Source organism: Dermochelys coriacea, chromosome 2 (assembly GCF_009764565.3).
Source record: "Dermochelys coriacea isolate rDerCor1 chromosome 2, rDerCor1.pri.v4, whole genome shotgun sequence".
Lineage (NCBI taxonomy): Eukaryota > Metazoa > Chordata > Testudines > Dermochelyidae > Dermochelys > Dermochelys coriacea.
In genome coordinates, this window is record NC_050069.1 from 40,063,830 (window position 1) to 40,086,895 (window position 23,066).

General features: G+C 39.7%; 1 protein-coding gene across 9 annotated transcripts in view; it reads right to left on the bottom strand.

The window, feature by feature from the left end:
* VPS13B (vacuolar protein sorting 13 homolog B) overlaps positions 1–23,066 on the bottom strand; it is a 921,736-nt gene that overhangs the window by 166,217 nt on the left and 732,453 nt on the right. For all 9 annotated transcript variants that reach the window (XM_038388370.2, XM_038388367.2, XM_038388371.2 and 6 more), the window contains exon 35: positions 13,802–13,939. In XM_038388370.2, coding sequence (XP_038244298.1) covers positions 13,802–13,939 — 138 coding nt within the window. The remainder of the gene's footprint in view (positions 1–13,801; positions 13,940–23,066) is intronic.

Sequence of the window (23,066 nt, forward strand, 5' to 3'; positions counted from 1 at the left end):
AACTATTTCCCCATGTTATTTCTCCGCCCCATCCCACCCCACACTGTTCCTCAGATGTTCTTGTTAACTGCTGGAAATAGCCTACCTTGCTTGTCACCATGAAAGGTTTTCCTCCTTTCCCCCCCCCCCCCCCCGCTGCTGGTGATGGCTCATCTTAAGTGATCACTCTCCTTACAGTGTGTATGATAAAACCCATTGTTTCATGTTCTCTGTGTGTGTATATAAATCTCCCCACCGTATTTTCCACCAAATGCAACCGACGAAGTGAGCTGTAGCTCACGAAAGCTTATGCTCAAACAAATTTGTTAGTCTCTAAGGTGCCACAAGTACTCCTTTTCTTTTTGCGAATACAGACTAACATGGCTGCTACTCTGAAATCAGCCTTCTAGACGTTATCCCTTATTAGCTCTCCTTTCATGCTCAGTAGAGCCCCCTGCACTTTCCTTCATCTTTCTCCTGCTCCTAATGTATTCCCAGAACCTCTTCACTTTGTCTTTTATGTTCCTTGCTAGTAACTCATTTTGTGCCTTACCTTTCTGATGTTGCCTTACATGTTTGTCTAGTCTTTTGAACTCAACCGTAGCAATTTGTCCATGTTTCCATTTTTTTAATAGGATTCTTTTTTGATTTTCAGGTCATTAAAGAGCTCCTAATACAACCAAATTGGCCTCTTACTATTTTTCCTATCTTTCCTTTGCATCAGGACAGTTTGCTGTTGTGCCTGAGAAATCTTTCCCTTAGATTTTCTGTCCATGGGTCCTTACCTACCTGTTCTCTGAGTTTGTTAAAATCTGCTTTTTTGAAGTCCATTGCCCTTACTCTGCTGCTTTCACTCCTTCCTTTTCATAGAATCATGAAATTTATCATTTCACAATCACTTTCACACAGATTGTCCTCAACCTTCAGATTTGCAATCAATTCCTCCCTATTAGTCAGAACAAAGTCTAATATGGCTGTCCTCCTGGTTATTTCCCAAAAGAAAAAGTTGTTACCAATACATTCCAAGAACTTATTGGATATTTTGTGTTTTGGCATATTACTTTTCCAACAGATATCTGGGGAGTTAAAGTCCCCAGGTGTTGGCTTGTCACTTGAAAGAACTGCTCACGGACAGAGAGAGTTCACAGGTGCAGTTCAGACCTGAACTATACGTAACACTTTCCTTAACATAATCTTAAAAGAAGCAGGAGAGGGAAATATTTGCCTTGAGTTTCTTTGTCTTTCTTACCTTGATCCAAATTGGGAATAGTGAGCTAACAACAATTTATGAAGCATCTTCTAGCTTTTGGATTTCTTTTATTATAGACTCTTATGATGCTGGACCAGTGACGAATGAGAGTAGTGCAATGAACAGTCTTTTCTTCACCTTTATTTTGAGAAAATTCAAGGCTTGCAATTCAGACATTTCCTCATAACTAAAGAGCCACTCTGAATATAAATCAGAATTGTCTTTACCTTCCTTAGATTTCCCTTGTTAACACTTTTTATGTTGGGAAGGGATAGGCTCTGGGGAGCAGAATGAGATTCGTGGGCAGGATTTTTTTCCCCTATTGTTTGTCCTATTGACAGACTAAGGCTCTTGTTTATTGAGGATGGTGGAACTGGATCCTGGTCACTTTAACAGTCCATCCTGACTACTATCAAGGGAAACCTAGGCAGAATAGGAGGCACAGGAGGAGCATGGTTTCTCCCCACAGTAGGGGTGGGATAGTCTCTTGTTTGTGGAGACATAAGCTGCTTGCTTCCCCAGGGAGACAAGCAGTCATGGCACTACTTCTGGTGGCACTCATGTTAACTGGTTAGTGGGCATTTGGGGGAATGGTGAGAATACACAGTCACTTTCTGTTGCAGCTGTAGTGGAATCTGGGGCAGGGCTGGTTTTAGAGGGGAAATGGCAGCATGACTGAGGTTGTCTGAGAAGCTACTATAGTTAGAAACAACTGCAGAGGAGGTGTTGCCAAGACACTGAACTAATACAGATATTTTCTCCACAGTCTGCTTTCAAGTTGCCTCCGCTGCTCCCTCCTGCTTTGGATCCTGCTTGAAAAGGGATGGGAGAGCAGTACTGGTGCCTGCTCAGCCATCTCAGCATGGCCTTTGCCCCATGCACTGGCTGCAATGTGGAATATTCCCCATAGTCATTATGGGGGGCACCAGCACTCCATACATGTCTGGAATCTTACTATCACTGGGGGTTCTGACAGGACTGTGATGGGGTGTTCACCCCACACTTGCCCTGAAGAGGTTAATGTAGACTAAGAAGGGGGCCACAGACAGTCCACAACTAAGGGGAATCAGGTGGCTTAAGTAATCCCCTGATTGGGATTGGGGCAAATAATGAGGGAGCCCAATTGAGGAGGAATGAGCTGGACTGGGTTCATAAAAACGGGAAGTTGGCCACAGAGAAGAGTCTGCAGGGTAGCAGTCTGCAGTCATTCTCTGAGACAAGGGAGGTGTGTTTGAAGCTGTAGAAGCAAGTAACCTACAATTGCTTCCTGGGAGGAGGGAGCTATGGGGCTGGCAAGAGAAGAAGGGAGAGCCAGAAGGTAAGGACAGGCTCAGGGAAAAGGCAGTAAAGATCAAGGATGGAACAGATTTGGGCTGCTGAGTAGAGGGTCCCTGTGCTGGAACCCAGAGTAAAGGGTGAGCCCGGGTTCCTCTACCAGCCACTGAGGAAGTGGCACCATAGGGACAGTGAGTGAGAAGACTTTGATACCCTGGAAAGGGAAATATGTATAGTAACCTGGCAGAAGGGCCAAGTCACAAAGAAGGAGCACCCCGAGTCACAGAGACCGAGAGAGAGAGAGTGGCAGCGGGGTGTGCAGCGAGCAGCAGAAGAGGGCCTCAATCCCCGGAGAGGCCAGGAGGAGCCATCACCTGCAGTGATTGGACCACGTGATAAGGATAAACAAGCCAGGACCTCTGTGTCAGGATATACATGAGCACACAATGCATCTCTTGGCCTTGGTTTCCCTTTCTTCTCCTTGTCTGCCATCTTGATGATGGGACAGGAAAATACATCAGAAAACCTCAACCCCAAAGTTCCAAACATTTGCAGATTTTCTTTAACAAATCTTATATTCCAAAAAAAAAAAAACCTGGGTAAGGAAAAAGTTTTAGTTAAGATGCCTGAAAAAGCTCAGTCATAAACAGATGTCTGTAGCCATTGCTTTGGGTGGAGGGAAATATGGGTGGTCTATACTCCAGCCAGAACAAAAGGTTTACTCTGTCTCCAATCACCAACGGAGAGGCCCCACTATGAAGATAAAGGAACATGAGGGGAAAATGTAAGAAGATGAGAGAGAATGGAAAGAAGAATGGAGAAAAGAGGAGAAGAAGTGAGGAATTCTTCATGGAGAGCCACTGAAATAAACATGAAGGGAGAGGAGACAAGCAAACAACGAAACAGGAAAAAAAATAATGCTTAGGTTTAGGATTTTATTTCAGATTTCACCAGAGCCTTCAAAGGGCATTTTGGCTCCCTGATGCTCTGACTATATATATTTCATATGAGCCCTGATATACATGATCAGCCTGGATCCCAGGAAGTCCTCTCTTTCTAGGGGCTCCTAAGATCTAGAAAAAACAATCACACAGGGGTCTGGTCAAATCTGGCATCTGGAGCACTACATTTTGTTTAATCATGTGTCCCCCTTAAAAATGCCAGCTCTCCTCCACATAGAACTCAGATCTTTAGCCAGTCAAATTGTTTAGATGGTTCATCAGCGGATGCCTTTACAAGATAATGACTCCTCTTTTAATCTCTGATTTTGATTCAGGCTTTGGCACCTATGGAAGACTTGGAAGCCAAACACCTAAGGAGTTTTTTCATGCCTCGCAGGAGTTCTTTAGGAAAAGGTCTCCCAGGACTTAATGCAGGAGCATGCTGTGAAGCAGTGTCTTATGGTCATTTTGGGCCCTTTCTGAGAAGACCTTGTAGCTATCATAGGCATTAAGAGCCTTTTCCTGAGGCATAAAGAGCATTTTTATGCCTATTTGAAACAAGGATATTCCAAGGCAAGAGAAATGCATCGCCAGCCTAATTATTTTAAGATGGATCAGCCTAATGGCAGCGTGGTGTTCACAATAATGGATGGGGCTGTAGAGAGTAAATTTACAAAGTGGAAAACTGAGACACTGTGTTCAGGAGTGTCACAGGGAAGCCTTTTGGGGAGAGATTTGTGAGGAGAAGGAGACACCCTTTTCTCTCTTCCCCCTTTTAGAGAAATAACTTAAAAATTGGGACACATGACAGAAAAGATGAAGGTAGGAGAAAACAGTATTTATTCCCCCTGTCGTCCATTCACTGTTTCTTCCCAGCCCCAATTCCTCACCCCCCTCCGGTCTAGCTCTATCCTAACATCTGCTTCTTATCACTGTGACAAAACCAATTTATTCCCTCCTGCGTTAACCCTGCAACTCAACCCATTCCATTCCTGGTTCAGAATTTCCCCACTTCCCTCCAACCCAACCACACAGAAACACCCTCCCACACACACCTGTTCCCAAAGCGGAAAACCCCTTCTCTTCTTACCTAGCCTTGGTAGCTCAGAACCATCCCCCTTAATTCTGAACACCTATTGTGCATGCACACACACCCCTCTAGACTTAGAAAATCCATCCCTAGGCTCAGAATCCTTCCCTCTCCAACCTGACACTAGCCAGTACTAGCACCAGTATCAGAAAACACGCCCTTACTTGTTGCTGGGACTGAAGAATCAAGAGCAGAACCAGTAAGGTGGATTGTGACTTCAGGGAACCATATACTCTTAATTATCACTACAAAAGCCTACATTCCTGGTCTCTCTCTCCTCTCTCTTCTGCCTGTAGTTCATGTGCTGCAGGGACTCCAGGGGCTGCATAGATGATCTATGGAATATTGATACTGAATTGTACATGCCTCTAACTGCCAACTACTTTTCAAAAATGTTTCAGGGGCTACGTGACTAGGCAAGTAACTACAGTTGATGTCTGTGGAGGCATCATCATGAAGGCGAACAGTAGTTAAATATTAATATTTCCTTTTTACAGATGCGGAAATTGAGGCACAAAGAGGTTTAGTAATTTGCTTAAGGTTACCCAGAAAATTTGGGGAAGAGCCTGGAAAGGATCCTAGAGCCTATAACTCAGAGGTCTGGTGTACACTGTGAAAAATCCACACCCCTGACTGATGCAGTTAAACTGACCTAACCCTTGGTGTAGACAGCACAAGGTCAATAGCAGAATTCTCCTATCGACCTACCTACCACTTCTTGGCCAGCAGAGCCCCTACGCCAATAGGAGACCTTCCCATTGGCATAGGTAGTGTCTTCACTGAAGCACTACAGCAGCACAGCTGCGGAGGTGCAGCTGCACCGCTATAGCATTTTAAGAAACGAAAAAATCCTAAGAAAAGAAATAAAGAATCAGCAAAAGGTAAAAGTAGACTTTAAAAGCACGGAAGACACGTCAAAATGATGGAAAAGATATAGAGTAACATTTTCAAAACCATCTACCTGACTTAAGAGCCTGAGTCCCATTTTCAATAGTGACATAGGCATCTAGAAGGCTATGTTTCATTTAAAGTCAGTGGGTCTTAGGCTGCTAAGTACCTACGCCACTTTTGAACATTTTATCTGCATTATCTTCACACCTCATTGAATCCTTGAAATGTGATTTTTAATAAAAATAACTCTGTCAATAAAAAATAACATGTGCACACTACTATATTTGGCATATTTCTGTTTGTCCTCTGAATCAAATAAAAGTCATTTCATGACTATAGTGTCAGTGGTTCAAAACTTGTTTGTAAAAGAACAATGAAAAAAATACCAGAGAGCTCAAATGTTTTTGCAAATGACCCTGAGTTAATTAGAAAAGTCTGCACTCTGGCCAGTTCCCCTTCTCACGTGTCTGCTCTCATTAAATCAAAAAATTCTCATTTCAAAGTTAACAAACACCATGGTTAACAAAACTGTTAAAATGGGATCAAGTGGGCACATTCTTAAGTTTATATATGATGTCATGTTAAGCAGCCCACAGCTGAACTTGCAAGAAGTATGAATGATTTTTCAATATATTAAGTATCTGATCTAATGCTAATTTTCTCTCTATAGGCTAACTGTGCTGGGAACAGGTGGCCCTGCTTTCAATTACAGAGAGCTAACATGCCAGTGTGAGGCCTGGATTAGTTCACCTTCTCACAGGGAATTTGCTTCGGTTGGGAATGGATTTATTATGGCTTCACACATGGAACGGAGCTCATGTCAGCTGAGGGCAGTGACACATCATACGATTCAAATTAACCTGCTGTGGACTGTTCTACAGGGTTGAGATTGTGTATTAAAATGACGACATTTTAAAAACAGTTTGAAAGAAACCAGGATTGCTGAAGTGCAATGGTTCCAATTTGTTCCAACTAATCTATCACCTGCTAGAGATACTATTCTAGTGGGTTTCTGGTAGCTGCTATTTACCAGGTTTCTTCAAATCACTGACCTTGCTAATGGGTACAATTGTTGCCTTTTGAGGTAGAATTTTTTTTTGAAGTGAGGCTTGGGTTTTTGTTTTTTTTTAAAGTATAACTAGAGGCAAAGTATTCATCACAACATACAAGCAATGGAAGGGAAAGACAAATAGACAGGCAAACTCAAAAGAAAAATCTTTAACTCTGTTTTATCATTCAGAAGAGGGACTACATCCTATTTCTTAATTTGACTGGATAAAATGTTCTACAGAAAATTATTCCAAATGGCAAAAAATCAAAAAGCTTAATAATTTCATACTTAAACTATCATCTTTCCAAGAAAATGTTAGGGAAAGAAGATTTTGGCACAGAAAAATTTGTGTTTTGCTTACAATTGTACTTTTAAGGCAAATTATAATACAAGTTATATTTAATAAATTTTTGAAACCTTTTGTAATATATTACATACAGCAAAAATATGTTGGATTTTTGTTCTAAAGTAAGACTTAAAGGGTAGGAATAGCAAATAATTTAGTAATAAAACAACATGGTCATCTTTATTCTTTGTCTAAGAAGATAATTGGCCAGAAATAATCATCGGTTCAACTGTATCTAATGTAATCCTACATGTGAAGAATTAAATATACAAGTCCAGTATTAGCTTTACTATAACAATGGTTTCAGAGTAGCAGCCGTGTTAGTCTGTATTCGCAAAAAGAAAAGGAGTACTTGTGGCACCTTAGAGACTAACAAATTTATTAGAGCATAAACTTTCGTGAGCTACTAGTAGCTCACGAAAGCTTATGCTCTAATAAATTTGTTAGTCTCTAAGGTGCCACAAGTACCCTTTTCTTCTTATAACAATGGTTGTGCATGTTGATCTAGCAGGAATTAAAAAAATTTTTTTTTAGGTAATTAGTTACTGTAGAAAAGGAAAGAATTGTTTTTTGGGGGTAAAGTTGAGTTCTGTTCCCACCGGCTCAGTGATATATGCTTATTTTTTCTAGGATCCTATTACCTAAAATCTGGAAGAAATATCATTTTTCGTTAGTTGCCAAAAATGTACAAAATAATCCACTCATTTGGCAAGAAGCGTATTAATATAGCCTGTTATTTCCATTTAATTGGTGGTTTCCAAGTCTAGCTACTAGCTGTAGTTTTTTTTATCTCTAAGTTAATATAGAGTGACAACCTGGCTTCCTGCGTGGCGAAAAAATAAAATTTTTCTATGGAACAACATCTACTTATCTACTTTAGCTGACAAACTGTTTACAATAACTAAAGTTTCATCTAGAGATAGCAAATTCTGGGAACAATTTACAGACTGTTTTCTAACTGCTATACTGCATTATAAGTTGTATACATGTTTGGACTAGTAGAGCTGATGTTTCAAACTCACCTTTCCAAAAATATTTTTCTTAGGGAAAATATTTTACTTACTAAACAACATTGAACCTTTGATACATGTACACAAGTATATTCAGTTGTCATTGCAATAGTTATATCCAAGTTTCTGACTGCATTTGCGTAACTTTGACAAACGTGCTGAAAAGCAGATCAGCTGTCTTCAATGGCTATCATCTATTGCACTTGTCTATACATCAATTGATTGTAAAATAAATACATAAAATGAACATAAAGAAGTCCTTAAAAATATTTATAGTAGTAATATAGTAAGAACATGAGTCTTATAGTATTTGACAAATGCTCATAATAAATCACCAAGTCATTGACAAAATGGTGCAATTTATGCACTACTACTTCTGACTGAATTTTTAGCAGAGTATTTATTCAATTCATTAATGATATATTGGTTTTCCCTGCTGCCACCAATATCATGTGTTCCTGCGTGGCCTTGCTGGGGCTCTCTGAAGATGACTGCTGAGGTTCTTGCCCTTGCCACATAATCACAGGCTAACTGTGTCTGCCACCTGACTGCTTACCACAGGACCACTAAGAAGCCATTTTTCTCCCTCCTGGTGGGTTCAGCTACTTCTCAGATACTCCATCACCATAGGTGCTGAAACTAGGGGGACTGAGGGTGCTGCCACATCCCCTGGCTTGAAGTGGTTTCCATTATATACAGGGTTTACAGTTTGGTTCAGTGGCTCTTAGCACCCCCACTATAAAAATTGTTCCAGCACCCCTGCCAACCACGTGTTGGAATGAGTCTTGACTAGGAGGTTTTTATTGTATTGTTGATGTTCACATGTTGTTGAATTAAACCACTGCATCTTTTCTTTTCACTAGGTCTGAAATAGCACTTATTGCAGTTGTGTGGTTTTATGCAAACATGGTTTTTGTTTTAAAGGGATCTAGTCAAAGCTCTAACATTGTGGAATGGTAAAGAAGATTAAATTATTTGACCAAGCTCTCAGTTGTAACAGGTTATAAAACCCTGTACTGGAAGGCAGGGATGTTTTGTTGAACCACCCTGAGCCAAAATTCCATGTTAAGATTCAGGGTAATTACTGCTGAGACATGCTTAGAAATGGGTCCAACTGGAACCAGCCAGGTGATAAAAATGTAGCTGTGTGTCTTAGGCCAAAAGAGGTCTTGGAGGGAAACAGCCAAGATCTAGAAGGAAACGTGCAAAGGTTTATACTGCATTATTGTTTTGGAGTTGCCAATAAAGCCAAAGACCAGGAAGGAGTGAATTTGAACACTAACTCAGGATCTGCCTATATTGCTGAGGATAGAGCAGAAAGAGACTCATCCTATTCCCACCCATAGGCGAGGGAACTAATGGTGTGGGGGGCACGCCCAGGTTTTGCTCTGTGCCCAGCTGCTGGCCCAACATCTGGCCCTGTGCCCTGGGGCCCTGCGCCTAGCTCTGGTCCCGGCTGCTGGCCCCATGCCCAGTCCTGGTCCCGGTTGCTGGCCCCATGCACCCAGCCTCAGCTGTGGCCCCAGCCTTAGCCCCTTACCCTGTCCGTGTCCTCTCATCCCAGAGCCATGGCCCTGCTCCTGACCCCAGCTTGACAGGGCAGCAAGGGACGCAGACAGAGGTAAGAGGGGTTGCAGCACACCCACTCTAAAAAAATGTTCCAGTGCTACTGTTCACATCATTATATTTGGAGGTAAGAGATTTATTGTCTACTTAGCACATGGGGGAATCACTTAAATCACAGGAAAGTGAAACCCACCAGTAGAGACTGCCAGGGTTTGCTTAGCAGCAACTCCATTCCTACGGAAAGTCTCTAAATTAGGTGTCCTGGCCCTGGCAGACAGAATAGCTCAGGCCATCTTAGTATTATTTGCATTAAAATGGGCTTCATGGTTAGCTAATTTGGTAAAAAGTCTGATCATTTGTCAGGTGGCCATCTGAAGGAATCCCTTGGTGCAAAAACTATTTCAAATAATGCCTTTAATGGTTTTCCCCTGTATATTTATTTAAAGTTGCCGCTAAGTAGCCTTCTTACAGAGGGCCTGAAGATGAGAAGCCTGAGGATTGGAGATTGGAACTAGGCAGGCAAGGACAACAGGACTGGGACAAGGAGCTGCGGCAAGCAAGAGATGGGACTAGTAAAGGGATAGGTTGGAAGGGATGGGGCAGAAGAGGACAAACTTGGGGACAACAGGAAGAGTTCATGCCCTTTAGAGCACAATCCTCTTCAGAATGGAAGCCAGGATTACTGAGTCTCACCATTCTCTGCTGTCACACACATCTGTGGCAAAATATGTCTCTCTCCCCTCTAGTGCTGCTCCACACAGAAGAAGACAGCCTATTAGGGCTATCAGTTACTCTGTTAGCTCAAGTGGCAGAGGTCTTTGTGGTGGATCCAGAAGTTCCAACCTTGCTGATAACCCACATAGATGTGAACAGGATGCCACATGATGGAATTTCCATTTCTTCAGATTGTGTTTTTAAAATCATGGGAAATTACACATACAAAAGCCACACTGAACATTATTAAGGTTGCAAAGTCAAGTACACAAAAATTAACACATGCCAAAATTAAGGTTGCCCATGCATCTGTATATTGTATGATACGGTCTTTAATTACATGATCACATACTATTTCTTCCATAAAACTCTTGTCTCATTCAGTGCACAGGATGGACCTGCTCTGGGGATGAATCAGGGATATGTAATAAAGAAGGCTGCTGTCTGTAGGACCCCTGCCTCATTTGTTTCACAAGTTGAGAGGTGTATATTGAATGAGACAGAGGATTACAGAAAGAGAAAGGATGCTGTCCTGGTTCAGGCAGCTGAATGCTGTCCCGGAGAACTAGATTCTATCCCTGCCTCGTCCACAGTTCCTGTGTGATGCCAGGCAAAACATTTAAACCAAGTCTTTTTCAGAGGGGTCACTAATTGTGTGACTCTCACTATCTGGGTGCCTAACTGGATATCCCGGGGTCTGATTTGCAAAAGTACTGAGCTGACTGCAACCAAAGTCAATGAGAGATGTCCTTTGAACATATAAAATGCTCTATAATGCTAACTACTCAAAAAAATCAGGTCTTAGATGTCTCAAACAGGGCACCCAAAATTAGTGGAAACTTTTGAACTTAATCTTTCTATGCCTCAGTTTCTCAGTACCTCAAAGCGGTGTTGTGAAAGTAAATTCATTAATGTTTGTGAAGTACTTAGCTACTATAGTAATGAGCGCATAGAAAAACTCATAAGGACATTAATAATTCTGTCTTCAGAACAGGTTTTAATAATGTGCAGTAAATAAAACATGGGGGATACACACTGAACAATGAAGAGAAAATAAAATATTGAACAGCTGCTCATTAACTGAGCCATGTCCATTCTGTGCGCTGAATGAGGCAGGGATCCAGTGGAAAAACTAAAATGTGATCATGTAATTAAAGTCTGTAATATAATTCATATGCATAAGAGAAATAAATTAAGGTGTCACATTCAATCTTTTCAAACCTTACTAATGTTCTTTTAACATGACTCCTGGGGAGATTCTGTGTGACTGCGTGCCCAAAGAAAACATCCTCCCTCCCCGCCCACAGAATTCTTGTGCTTCTCTGCTTTAAACTACAGGGAAGCTGGATTGGAGAGGGTGCATGGGTGCAGTTTTTGGGGAGGGATTGCCCCTCCCATATAGAGGCGAGGCACGTGGGGGCACATGGGGTTACCAGCCACTGCCCCGCCTCATTTCCTAGTGTCACTTGTGCTCCTCTTCTGTGTGCTGGGAGCTTTCTTGTTTTCTGTTCAAGAGTGAGTGCCCACGGTGGGGTTGGGTAAGGGAGGGTGGGGAAATGGGGGGGGGGTGCAGGGAAGAGGCAGTGGGGAAGCAAGGGGGTGGAATAGGGCAGGGGGAATGGGAATGTGGGAGTGAGGAGATGGGGGATGGAGAAAAAAAGGGGTAGGGGAATTGCAGGAGGAAGTAGGAGCTTGGCATGCGGCATCCCCTCGGCAGCAGCTGGAGCTCCCCTATAAAGTAGGACCATTGAACCCTCACCCTGACAAGTCCTACCCCCCTACACCTGGACCTCTCCGATGAGCCCCCCCCACCCAACCCCCACCCCACTGATCCCCAGCCAGCTGCATCTGGACCCCCACCCCATCAAGCTCAACTCCCTCAGCACCCAGATCCCCCGCTGAGTCCCCCACACTCAGACCCCCTCCCCACCGAGCTCCATCTCTGCAAATCCAGACACACACATCCCCATCTCTGACACCCAACCACCTTCACTTGGATCCCCTGAAGAGTCCCATTGCTCCTGCACCAGGAACCCCTCCCCTCAAATGAGCTACTGTGCATCCAGATCTCCCACTGATTGCCCCACACCTGGATCCCTCTCACACTAAACCCCTCCACACTTGAATCCTGCTGGCCTGAGCTTTCCCACCCACACCTGTTGCAGGGGGGCAGAGCCCCAGGGTGTTTCAGGGCAGGCATAACCCTTGTTCTGTGTCAGGGTCAGGTGCAGCCTCACTGCTGAGTCCCTGTACCAGAGGAGGTGGGGGCTTCAGGGTGATCTCCTACCTCAATGCAGCCAGTGGCCTGTGCTCCCCACTGCCATGCTGGAGCCACATTTATTTACTGACAAATAAAATCTGCAGAATTTTAAAATACTGTGCGCATAATTTTTATTTTTTTGGCACAGAATTTTAAATTTTGCAGATATAAATTTTGTATCCACATAGGGCTCTAAACAATTCCTTCCTGGGGTCCAATTTATTGAGTCCCCAGGTGCATGCTAGCCCTCTAGGACCCAAGCCCCAGTTCAGTGTCTTTCTCTCCCAGTAATCCAAAGTAATTCAAATCTTCCAAAAATAGAACACAAATGCACACAGCTGAAACTTCAGCCCAGCTGCAACTAGGCACAGCCCCACCTCCCTGAAAAGACTGTCTTTCTGCTTCCAAGCACCTCCTGCCTGCAGTTTGTCTTCTTCACAGGTCTTTCCAACTGAGCCTTTGCAGTATTTCCCCTACTTGGTCAGGGTCTCTCTCTCACCACCTCCCTGCTTGAAGAGCTTTCCTCACTCTTCTGCTTCTTGAGCTTTTCCCTAACTGACTCTGAACCCTGCAGTATCTGCAGACATAAATGTAGATTCCTCGGCTTCCTCCTTCACTGCAATTTCCTGCTCCTTTCGTACTGGAATCACTAATTCCTCTCAGCATGGGCTCATCCTGTAATCAGGGTTGATGGGGAAAGCCACTCTGTTAAGTAGGGGTTTTCTTCATGTGTATTTCATGTATAAAGAATACATGATGTTGTCTGGCATAAAGCTTTTATTGACATGAGTTTGGGATTGTTCATGAGGGGCAAAGACACAAATTATGCATGTTGTCTCAAACAAGTGCCAGTAAAACCTTTATACTATGCTACCACATATTCTAAATATGCTATATGAGTTATAGAAATAGTTTTATAGTAGCTATTTTATTTTGTAAAGCTATTTTAGAAGATTAAAATTTTATTGAGAATATTTTTGTTTTGTATCTCTACACCTGTAATACCACGTGTCTAGATTATCATGAATCCAACTGAACAGAGTTCAGAGGGAACAGTATAAACCTCTAAAAATGACTTTAAACAGGTCTTTTTACATGTGCCATACATTTTACAGTCTCACAGCTTTCCAAAGGCTAGAAGAAGGTATTTTGGGTTCTACTAGAAATCTACAAATTTGAAATTTCTAGGGGTTTAAGGCTCCAGTGTCTAGTCTCAAAGATAAGACATTTACCCGGCCTTAAATCTGTCACTTTAATTCTGTTCAACCTGGACCTCTCTCCAGTGTAGTTTTTGGCAAAAATAAATAAATAAAATATATTTTTTTTAAAAATCCACATTTATGGAGAAAGGAGGAAACATTTTTCTGGCATGTTCATTTACAAAGAAATGATGACTCTATATGCACACACCGATTATATTACAACTTACCTGGTCCATTGAGAAAGTCTTTAATTTGCAGTGTGATGAGAGGAGGTGGAATGCCACTTTTAGCATCTATCTCTCCTGCTACAGTCTGTAGCCAAATCTTGCAGTAATCAAGAGCTTCTGGAAGTGTCTTTCCAGGATCTGCAGGTGATAAGATAATCATCATATTTATTAATGATATGCTAGTAGTGTGATAAAATAGAACAGGGGAAGCAAAACAAAACAAGGTTAAGCATATACACATGACTATAGCATTTATATACTATTTTATATGTAGTATTTGTAGTCATATACACAGAGCCAGTATACCTGCATGTACATTAGTGTGTGTATATGTATATATAACAGAGTACATTACAATAATTATACTTAATTTATAATGTGTGTAATAAAAGCCAAATACTAGATTAGTAAATATAAAAAGATTTTACATGGCTGTTCTTAGTATCTATTCAGTTTAGCTTAACTGCTAGGAACATTTTACTTATTCTTCCTAAAATGTATGAGATAAAAGTTGCTATTAGTGAAATGAAACCTTTACTAGTTACTACTTCTAGATTTTCTTTGCATCATAGTAAACACAAACAACAGAAGTCTAAAAGATCAGAACATTACCTGCTCAAGCATGCAATGTAGCTATTTAGAGTTTCACTGACATTGCAGTCATTTTTTACTGCTAGGCTTTTGAAGTTTACTTCAGTAGCGCCTGCTGCAGGTATCCTTTCATGGTATTCCTTTTGTCAATCCTTAATATTCACAATTGTGAATAAAAGGTCAAATTAACTTTGTGCTGTGTATTTCTTCACTTTCTGGCTCCCACAGATGACAAAAAAAAAACATGACCAGATTATTTTCAGTCTTTGGCAATCCCCAGAATTTTTTTGTAATAACTCTATTAAAAAAGTAACTGCTGAATTTTGGCATTTCATGATTTTTTAAAAAGTCTAAATAGTCACAGTTTTTCTTTAGTTCCAAGATGTTTCTCTCTCTGATTTTATGATCACAGAATGCCCTGCTGGCCTTTGCCCCTTTCTATTTTGTAATATTTTTTTTGCCATCGAGTTCCTCTCATTTTTAGTTAATTTGAAAAGTGTTACTATAATTTTATTGGTTTTACTGATGGGATTCCTTTCAAGATCAGCAATTACATACCCACCATTATAGTCAACATATGGTAATATAGTATCACAGTCATATGTGATCTGGGTATATAAAGTCAGCCTTGGAATTTGTATTACTTGACCTTATCATGTGATTCATATAAAACTTGGCACATATGAACCTTATGTGATTTCAAAGAACAGGCGGAAACCGATTGATCGTGACTTTAGATCTATATGGAAAAGATCAAAAGTTAGCACATTCTTCTGCTTTTATTTGATCAATTTTCGGGCAAGCAATGACTTTAGAGCAGTGTATGTACTATGTGGTATTTACATTACAGACAAAATACTTTTTTCCCCCTTTACTTTATTCCCACTATCCATTTATAAAGTCACTTCTCAACAGTTATTTTAAGAGCTCTTCATTCCTGATCACTGCATACAGCATACATGTACTTTGTCCATTTGGATTTTTGCATTTTCTATGGTTATTATACTTTCTCTTTAATTTTGCTGAACAGTATGGTATGTGTATTCCTTCATATATTATTAGCTCTTCAGGGAAAAAGTGTGTCTTTCTCTGTGTCTAAACAGTGGCTAGCATAGTACAAATAATATGCAAATGTGCAAATAATAAATAACAATAGATTTTTTTTAGTACTATCTAGGTTTGTATGTCACAGTTTATAAATTATACTACATTCTTATATTCTCATTTCCTTATTCTAAATGCACAGCTTCAGAACAACTCACAACTATATGTTTTCTGCAGAAACTACTGTTACTTCCAAATACTCTTGTTGTTCTAAACATTGTGGTATAGAACCAAAACAATAATGACAAAGTCTTATTTTTTGTACTAACTGTCCATCATACGGTTACTAACATCATACAAATGTCAGTTATCACATAATGAAAACCTTGTAAAGATTACAGTAATGCAATGAATGTCACTGATCTATATAAACTGACAGGTAGGTATTGTTGCTAAAATAAATCTGCAAATTCTGTCCACCTTTTCTGTTGTTTAATACTTATATGCATTTTTCTATGATCCACCTAAAGAAATATTTATACTATAAAATGCCTAACTCTTTACATATGAAGATATCCAACAAAATAGATGAAAAGTGTTAACATATGGGAAAGCTCTTTGATTACATACTAGATATACAAATACAGCTCAAGGTGCTTGAAACTGCAAAATACTATTCATGTTCATCAGGGATTTTTAATTCTCCCAATAGCCTAAAAGATCCAAATGATGCCAAACCAGGATCATTAATGAAGTTCTTAATTACTGTAATGAGAAGAAAACTATGATTGAAAGACTGCAAAGTTAAGATTGGGTGGTGACATAACTGGGTTATTCAGATGCTCTTCGATCATTCGATTACAGACCTAAAAGTGGCAATTCTTCAACAAAAAAAACTTCAAAAACAGACTCCAAGGTGAGACTGCTGAATTGGAATTAATTTGCAAACTGGATACAACTAATTTAGGCTTGAATAAAGACTGGGAGTGGATGTGTCATTACACAAAGTAAAACTATTTCTCCATGTTTATTCTCCCCAGGTCCCCACTGTTCCTCACACATTCTTGTCAACTGCTGGAAATGGCCCACCTTGATTGTCACTTCAAAAGGTTTTTTCCCCCCAACTCTCCTGCTGGAAATAGCTCACCTTACCTGATCACTCCTGTTACAGTGTGCTTGGTAACACCCATTGTTTCATGTTCTCTGTGTATATCAATCTCCCCACTGTATTTTCTACTGCTTGCATCCGATGAAGTGAGCTGTAGCTCACGAAAGCTTATGTTCAAATAAATGTGTTAGTCTTTACGGTGCCACAAGTACTCCTTTTCTTTTTTCAGATGCTAATATTGAGTAACTGGAGTGAGCAACAAAAATTACCAGGAGGCTGGACAGATTAATTTATGAGGAAAGGTAAAAGGAGTAAAATATGAGTTGCTTGACTGAGGTACAATCTAAGGAGGAAAACAGTGTACAAATATCTGTAGGGTTAAACACCAAGGAAGAAATAAATCATTCAGCATGCCACAGAGTGTATAAATTATCACAGAAATAATGGAATGAAATTTAGAAGAGAGAAAATTTAGGCTGAATATTAAAGAACTTCCTGATGGTGAGATCTATTAGAATATAGAATAATCTCTTCAGGGAACTGGTGGAAACTCTATGGTTTAGAATGTTTAAAAATAGAAGAAAACACTATAAAATGTACACTGGGGAACAACTATGGGAACACTAGGGAACAACTATGCATTGGCAGGGAACTAGGCTAGACGAAGTACTATAATAGGTCATTGCCACCTCCATTCCTATGATTCCCTCAAAAATTAACACTCGGATTTGGATTTAATAAAAGCCTTTGGAAGTCAGAAGGATGGAGATGTGAGTGAAAAGGAGAGGGCAGGATGACTACTGAGGAACCAGCGGGGGCAGGGAGGAGGGGGAAAGCAGAATGGCTGAAAAGTAGAAGAAGAAGATGAAACACAAAGAGAGGGAAAAGAGAGAAGAGAGTCAGAAATGTTATCTGCTGCATGATGTAATAGATTACTCTGGCATTAACTATAAAAAGCATATGAATAACTATTATGCATTGACAGCCAAGATGGTAATTTTGCGACACTGAGAATCAGAGGCTCTGTCAACTGAAAATGAAGGGATTACGTCTCTGCCAGAAGCTGCCTCCTATAGAAAAAATCTGATACAAGATTCGCCATGATGAGAGTGAAACACAAGTACATAAGAATTGCCATAGTAGATCAGACCCAGTATGGAAATAGTCCAGGATCCTGTCTGATGGGGGTCCGAACCAGGTATGTCAGACGAAGGTGCAAGAAACCCTGAAGTAGACAAATGTGGTTATCCTGTTCCCAACGAAAAACTCATCCTGATCCCCACTAGGTAGAAATGGGCTTAAACTCTGATACATGAGGTTTTATATCCTTTCCAAAACTCTTATTTTAGTATTAACTAATTATACATAACATTATTGTTATCAATAAATCCAAACCCTCTTTGAATCTCGTTAGGTTCTTGGCAATGATACCATGTGCCATCTAATATGCTGTTGTGCTTTTTTCACTTTTGAATTTTTAGACTTTTGATTTCACAGAATGCCCTCTCAATTCTTGTGTTATGAGACAGGTAAAAAACAGGAACTCCCGATTAGAGGTGGGGGGGGGGAAGGTAATTGTATTCTGTGGAGGATTTAACTATTTCTAAAACTGGTTTCATTTGTGGGACAAAATCCAAATATTTCAAAATTATTTGGGAAAGGGAAAGGAACCTGGACTCTCAGAGCGTGAACTGCCAATGAGCCCTGAGCCTGGGAGTTTGGCAGCTGGGACTCTCAGGACCTCCAGGCTCACCATCAGTTTGCCAGGCAGGCTGCCAAGAAGCTGGGTCACAAGCTGGCAGGAAATCAGGCAGATTTTTGTTGTAACTTTGGTAAAATCGAACTATCTCCACAAAACATTTTGATTTTGATAAATCTGCAAATTCCCATGGAAAAAAACATTTTGTCAGTATTTCTCCAGCTAGCTCTACTCTTGGTCTATCTTCTCTATAAAATTCATCATTTTGTATTCTTTTATTGTATCACTTCTTATTCATCTCCTTTCAGTCTCTCTCTGGCTAACTGATAGGTCTCAATCTTTAACTGTAAATGAGGAATCGTCACTGAGTGCGTCTGTTTCGCGTCGGGTCCTACATGGGTCAGTTCTTGGCCCTAGTTAACATCTTTATCAATGACCTGGAAGAAAACATAAAATCATCACTGATAAAGTTTGCAGATGACACAAAAATTGGGGGAGTGGTAAATAATGAAAAGGACAGATTACTGATGCAGAGTGATCTAGATTGCTTGGTAAACTGAATGCAAGCAAACAATATGCATTTTATTACAGTTAAATGTAAATGTATACATCTGTGAACAAGGGAAGTAATCCATATTGGCAGGATGGGAAGCAGTGTTTCTGAAAAAAAATCTGGAGGCTCTGGAGAATAAACAGCTGAACATGAGCTCCCAGTGTGATGTTGTGGCCAAATGTGCTAATGGAATTCTGGGATGCATAAACAGGGGAATCTTGTGTAGGTGCAGAGAGGTTATTTTAGTTCTGTATTTTGCAGTGGTGCAACCACTACCAGAATATTGTGTCCAGTTCTGGTGTCCACAATTCAAGAAGGACGTTGACAAATTAGAGAGGAGCCACAAGAATGATTAAAGGATTAGAAAACATGCCTTACAATGACAGACTCAAGGAACTTTATCTATTTAGTTTACCAAAGAGAAGGTTCATGCGTAACTTGACTACAGTCTATAAAAGTACATACATAGGTAACAAAAATTTAATAATAGGCTCTTCAACCTAGTGGAGAAAGGTGTGTAACACAATCCGATGGCTGGAAGTTGAAGCTAGACAAATTCAGACTGGAAATAAGGTGTAAATTTTTAACAGTGAGAATAATTAACCATTGGAACAATTTATCTAGAGTCATGGTGGATTTGCCATCACTGACAATTTTTATATCAAGATGAAGTGTTTTTCTAAAAGATATACTGTAGGTATTATTTTGTGGAAGTTCTATGGCATGTGCTATACAGGAAGTCAGACTAAATGATCACAATGATCTGTTCTTGCCTTAGAATCTATGAATGAGAGAGCTGTCCATGCCCCTAATCATTCTCATTGTCTATTTGCGAGCTTTTTCTACTGCTGCAACATCCTTTTTTGAAATGTGGTGACCAGTACTGCACACAGTATTCCAGATTAGGGAAAGCCATTGATTTGTATAATAGCATTATAGTGTTTTCTGTGTTACTCTCAATCCCATTGTTTATACCTTCTAATATTTTGTTTTCTTTTTGAACTGCAGTTGCACACTATGCAGAGGTCTTCACCGAGTTGACTGCACTGATGCCCAAGTCCTTTTTCTAAATTGATACTGTTAAGCTTTGTACTATGTATGAGTAATTCAGATTTGAATTTCATCTGCCATTAATCTTACACAGAAACATGGGTTGGAATATTTTAAATTGTAAAGGACCTGTCATACTTTCCAGCACAAACACCTGTTTAAGGGGAAAAAACACTATAAAATTGACCTCACAGACTGTCCATGGTATTCTCCTTTCAAGCGTGTATGGGAAATGAATGGCTAGGCACACAATGGAAAAGCCTGGAGAAGGAAATGCATCTTGCAATGCATTCTAAGGCCCTTCCTCTGCACATGGGCCCACCGGTGTGGAACTCTTTGCAGTAAAGGCCTAAATGTGACCAGAAGTAGCTTTAAAAGTGTTTCTAGTAAGAGAGAAATCCTGCTTTTATTAGTATCTTTCAGTGGGATTTTGGGTAAGTCTTTTAACCTCTCTGGGAATTGTTTTCCTCATCTATAAAACAAGAATAATTAGGGCTATGAAGCGATTAAAAAATTAATCGCAATTAATCATGCTGTTAAACAATCAGAGAATACCATTTATTTAAATTTTTTTGGATGTTTCCTACATTTTCAAATATATTAATTTTAATTACAGCACAGAATACAAAGTGGACAGTGCTCACATATTTATTTTTTATTACAAATACTTGTACTGTAAAAAACAAAAAAATAGCATTTTTCAATTCACCTAATACAAGTACTTTAAAGCATTTGCTTTATCATTGACCTTACAAGTGTAGAATTATATAAAAAAACCCAACCTGAATTGAAAAATAAAATATTGTAAAACTTTAGAGGCTACAAGTCCACTCAGTCCTACTTCTTGTTTAGTCAATCGCTCTGAAAAACAAGTTTGATAACAATTTGCAGGAGATAATGCGGAAACTACAGAACCCAAACTACCACAAAAGAAAATCAACCTTCTGCTGGTGGCATTTGACTCAGATGATGAAAATGAACATGCGCCGGTCCACTCTGCTTTGGATCATTATTGAGCAGAACCTGCCATCAGCATGGATGAATGATGGTTGAAGCATGAAGGGACATATGAATCTTCAGCGCATCTGGCATGTATATATCTTGCGATGTCGGCTAAAACAGTGCCATGTGAATGCCTATTCTCACTTTCAGGTGACATTGTAAATAAGAAGCAGGCAGCACTATCTCCCATAAATGTAAACAAACTTGTTTGTCTTAGTGATTGGCTGAACAAGAAATAGGACTGAGTGGACTTGTAGGCTCTAAAGTTTTACATTGTTTTGTTTTTGAGTGCAGTTATGTAACAAAAAAAATCAATATTTGTAAGTGAAACACTTTCACGATAAAGAGATTGCACTACAGTACTTGTAATGAGGTGAATTGAAAAATACTATTTCTTTTGTTTATCATTTTTACAGTGCAAATATATGTAATCAAAAATACTAATATAAAATCAGCACTGTACATTTTGTATTCTGGGTTGTAACAGAAATCAATATATTTGAAAATGTAGAAAAACATCCAAAATATTTAATAAATTTCAATTAGTATTCTATTGTTTAACAGTGAGATTAATCCAATTTTTTTGAATTAATCATATAAGTTAACTGCAATTAATCGACAGCCCTAAGAATAATATTTCCCTACCTCACAGTTGTTGTGAGCCTAAATGTATTAGTGTTTGCAATGTACTTTGAGATACTGGGATAGAAGGCTGTTCAGAAGGGCAAAATATTATTTTCATGTTTTATAAACCAATTACATTATGTACTTAAAAAAAGGGAGAATGAAAGACAAAAGACAAATGATTATAAACTAGTGTACCAGTCCATGACTGGGGCTTCTCTGGTAATCCAAAATAAATAATAAAAATAAAATGGTTTTCATTGCAATTTAAAGAACAGAAATATGGAAACATTTATAGCAACTTAAGGCTAAATTCTGGGACATATTTTTCCAAAGCATCAATTGAATACTTTTTGATAGGAAGTTCACAGAGTTTTTGAAAAACTAAGGAAGGCGGATACGTATGGGAAACCTTAATCCATGCTGTTCCAGGTAGTCCAATTTGTGCTTCCGTATATCCCTAGATATGGCTGTGCTGGAAAGTGAATTTACTCTAAGGGGAACAGGTGGCACTGCAACAGATTTCTTTAAGGATTCTGCCAGTGCTTGGAACTTTAAAATCTTAGTGGCATACCGCAGGAGTCTACCAGCAAAGCTGCCTGACCTGACCTCAGCCCCACCCTATTTTGCTTGAGCACCCCAGAAGCAGGGATGAGCCTCTATGACCACTCTTAGTGGACTCTCGTGCCATCAGAAGCCTGGACTGAAAAAAACAATGCATTTTTGAAATGGTTCTTTGGAGGAAGTTGGAGACATTCTGTGCATAACAAATATTTCTTGGGAAATTTCTTTACTTTACAAATTACCAGGCTGCACATTCATCTCTCTAAAAACAAAGAGAAACACACAAAAAACACAAAAAGAAAACATATTTTTCAAAAATGTCCTGGGAATCATGCTTAAGAAATGAGGCTACTAAATCTGGACTGCATTTCATGAAATAAAACAAATATGGATTTAAAAATATTTATAAGTATATCTAATACTATTATGTTAAAAACAACTGCAGACACTTCTGCTTAAATGGCATTGGCCAATAAGCAGTTGTGAGAAATAACGGTGACAGAAGATGTCACTTTTGTTAGATTTTATTCCAAGCAGGGTGAGCATGGAATGAAAATGTTGCTTTATTTTTACTTTTAAAATAGGAACCTGCTCACAGGTCAGCTCACAAAGCAGCCATTCCCTTTAACAGGAGGTATTAAGCAATCAGTATTATTTATTTTATTAGGATATTTATTTTGATATGAAACTCCTATCCCTGGCTCTCAGAACCATCACAGTAATAAAGATTTACAATTACAAAAATAAAACTCGGACAAAGCGCAAGTGTATATTGGAACATCCATACACAATCACAATTCTACTTACCGGAGTTATGATACTGTAACAAGCATCCCCTCCCCCACTAGCTGTGTTGCAGAGGGGTGTGATTTCAGAGAGAGGCTTGGGGGAATGGGAAGTGTTCTTTTGGGGAATGGGGCCACCTGTTGCTAGCTCTAGGAGAGGCAGGCACTGCTGTGGGTGGGCTCTTGCTGCATTAACATATGTTGGATATATTTCATTATGTGGTCTCACCACATTCCTTTGGATA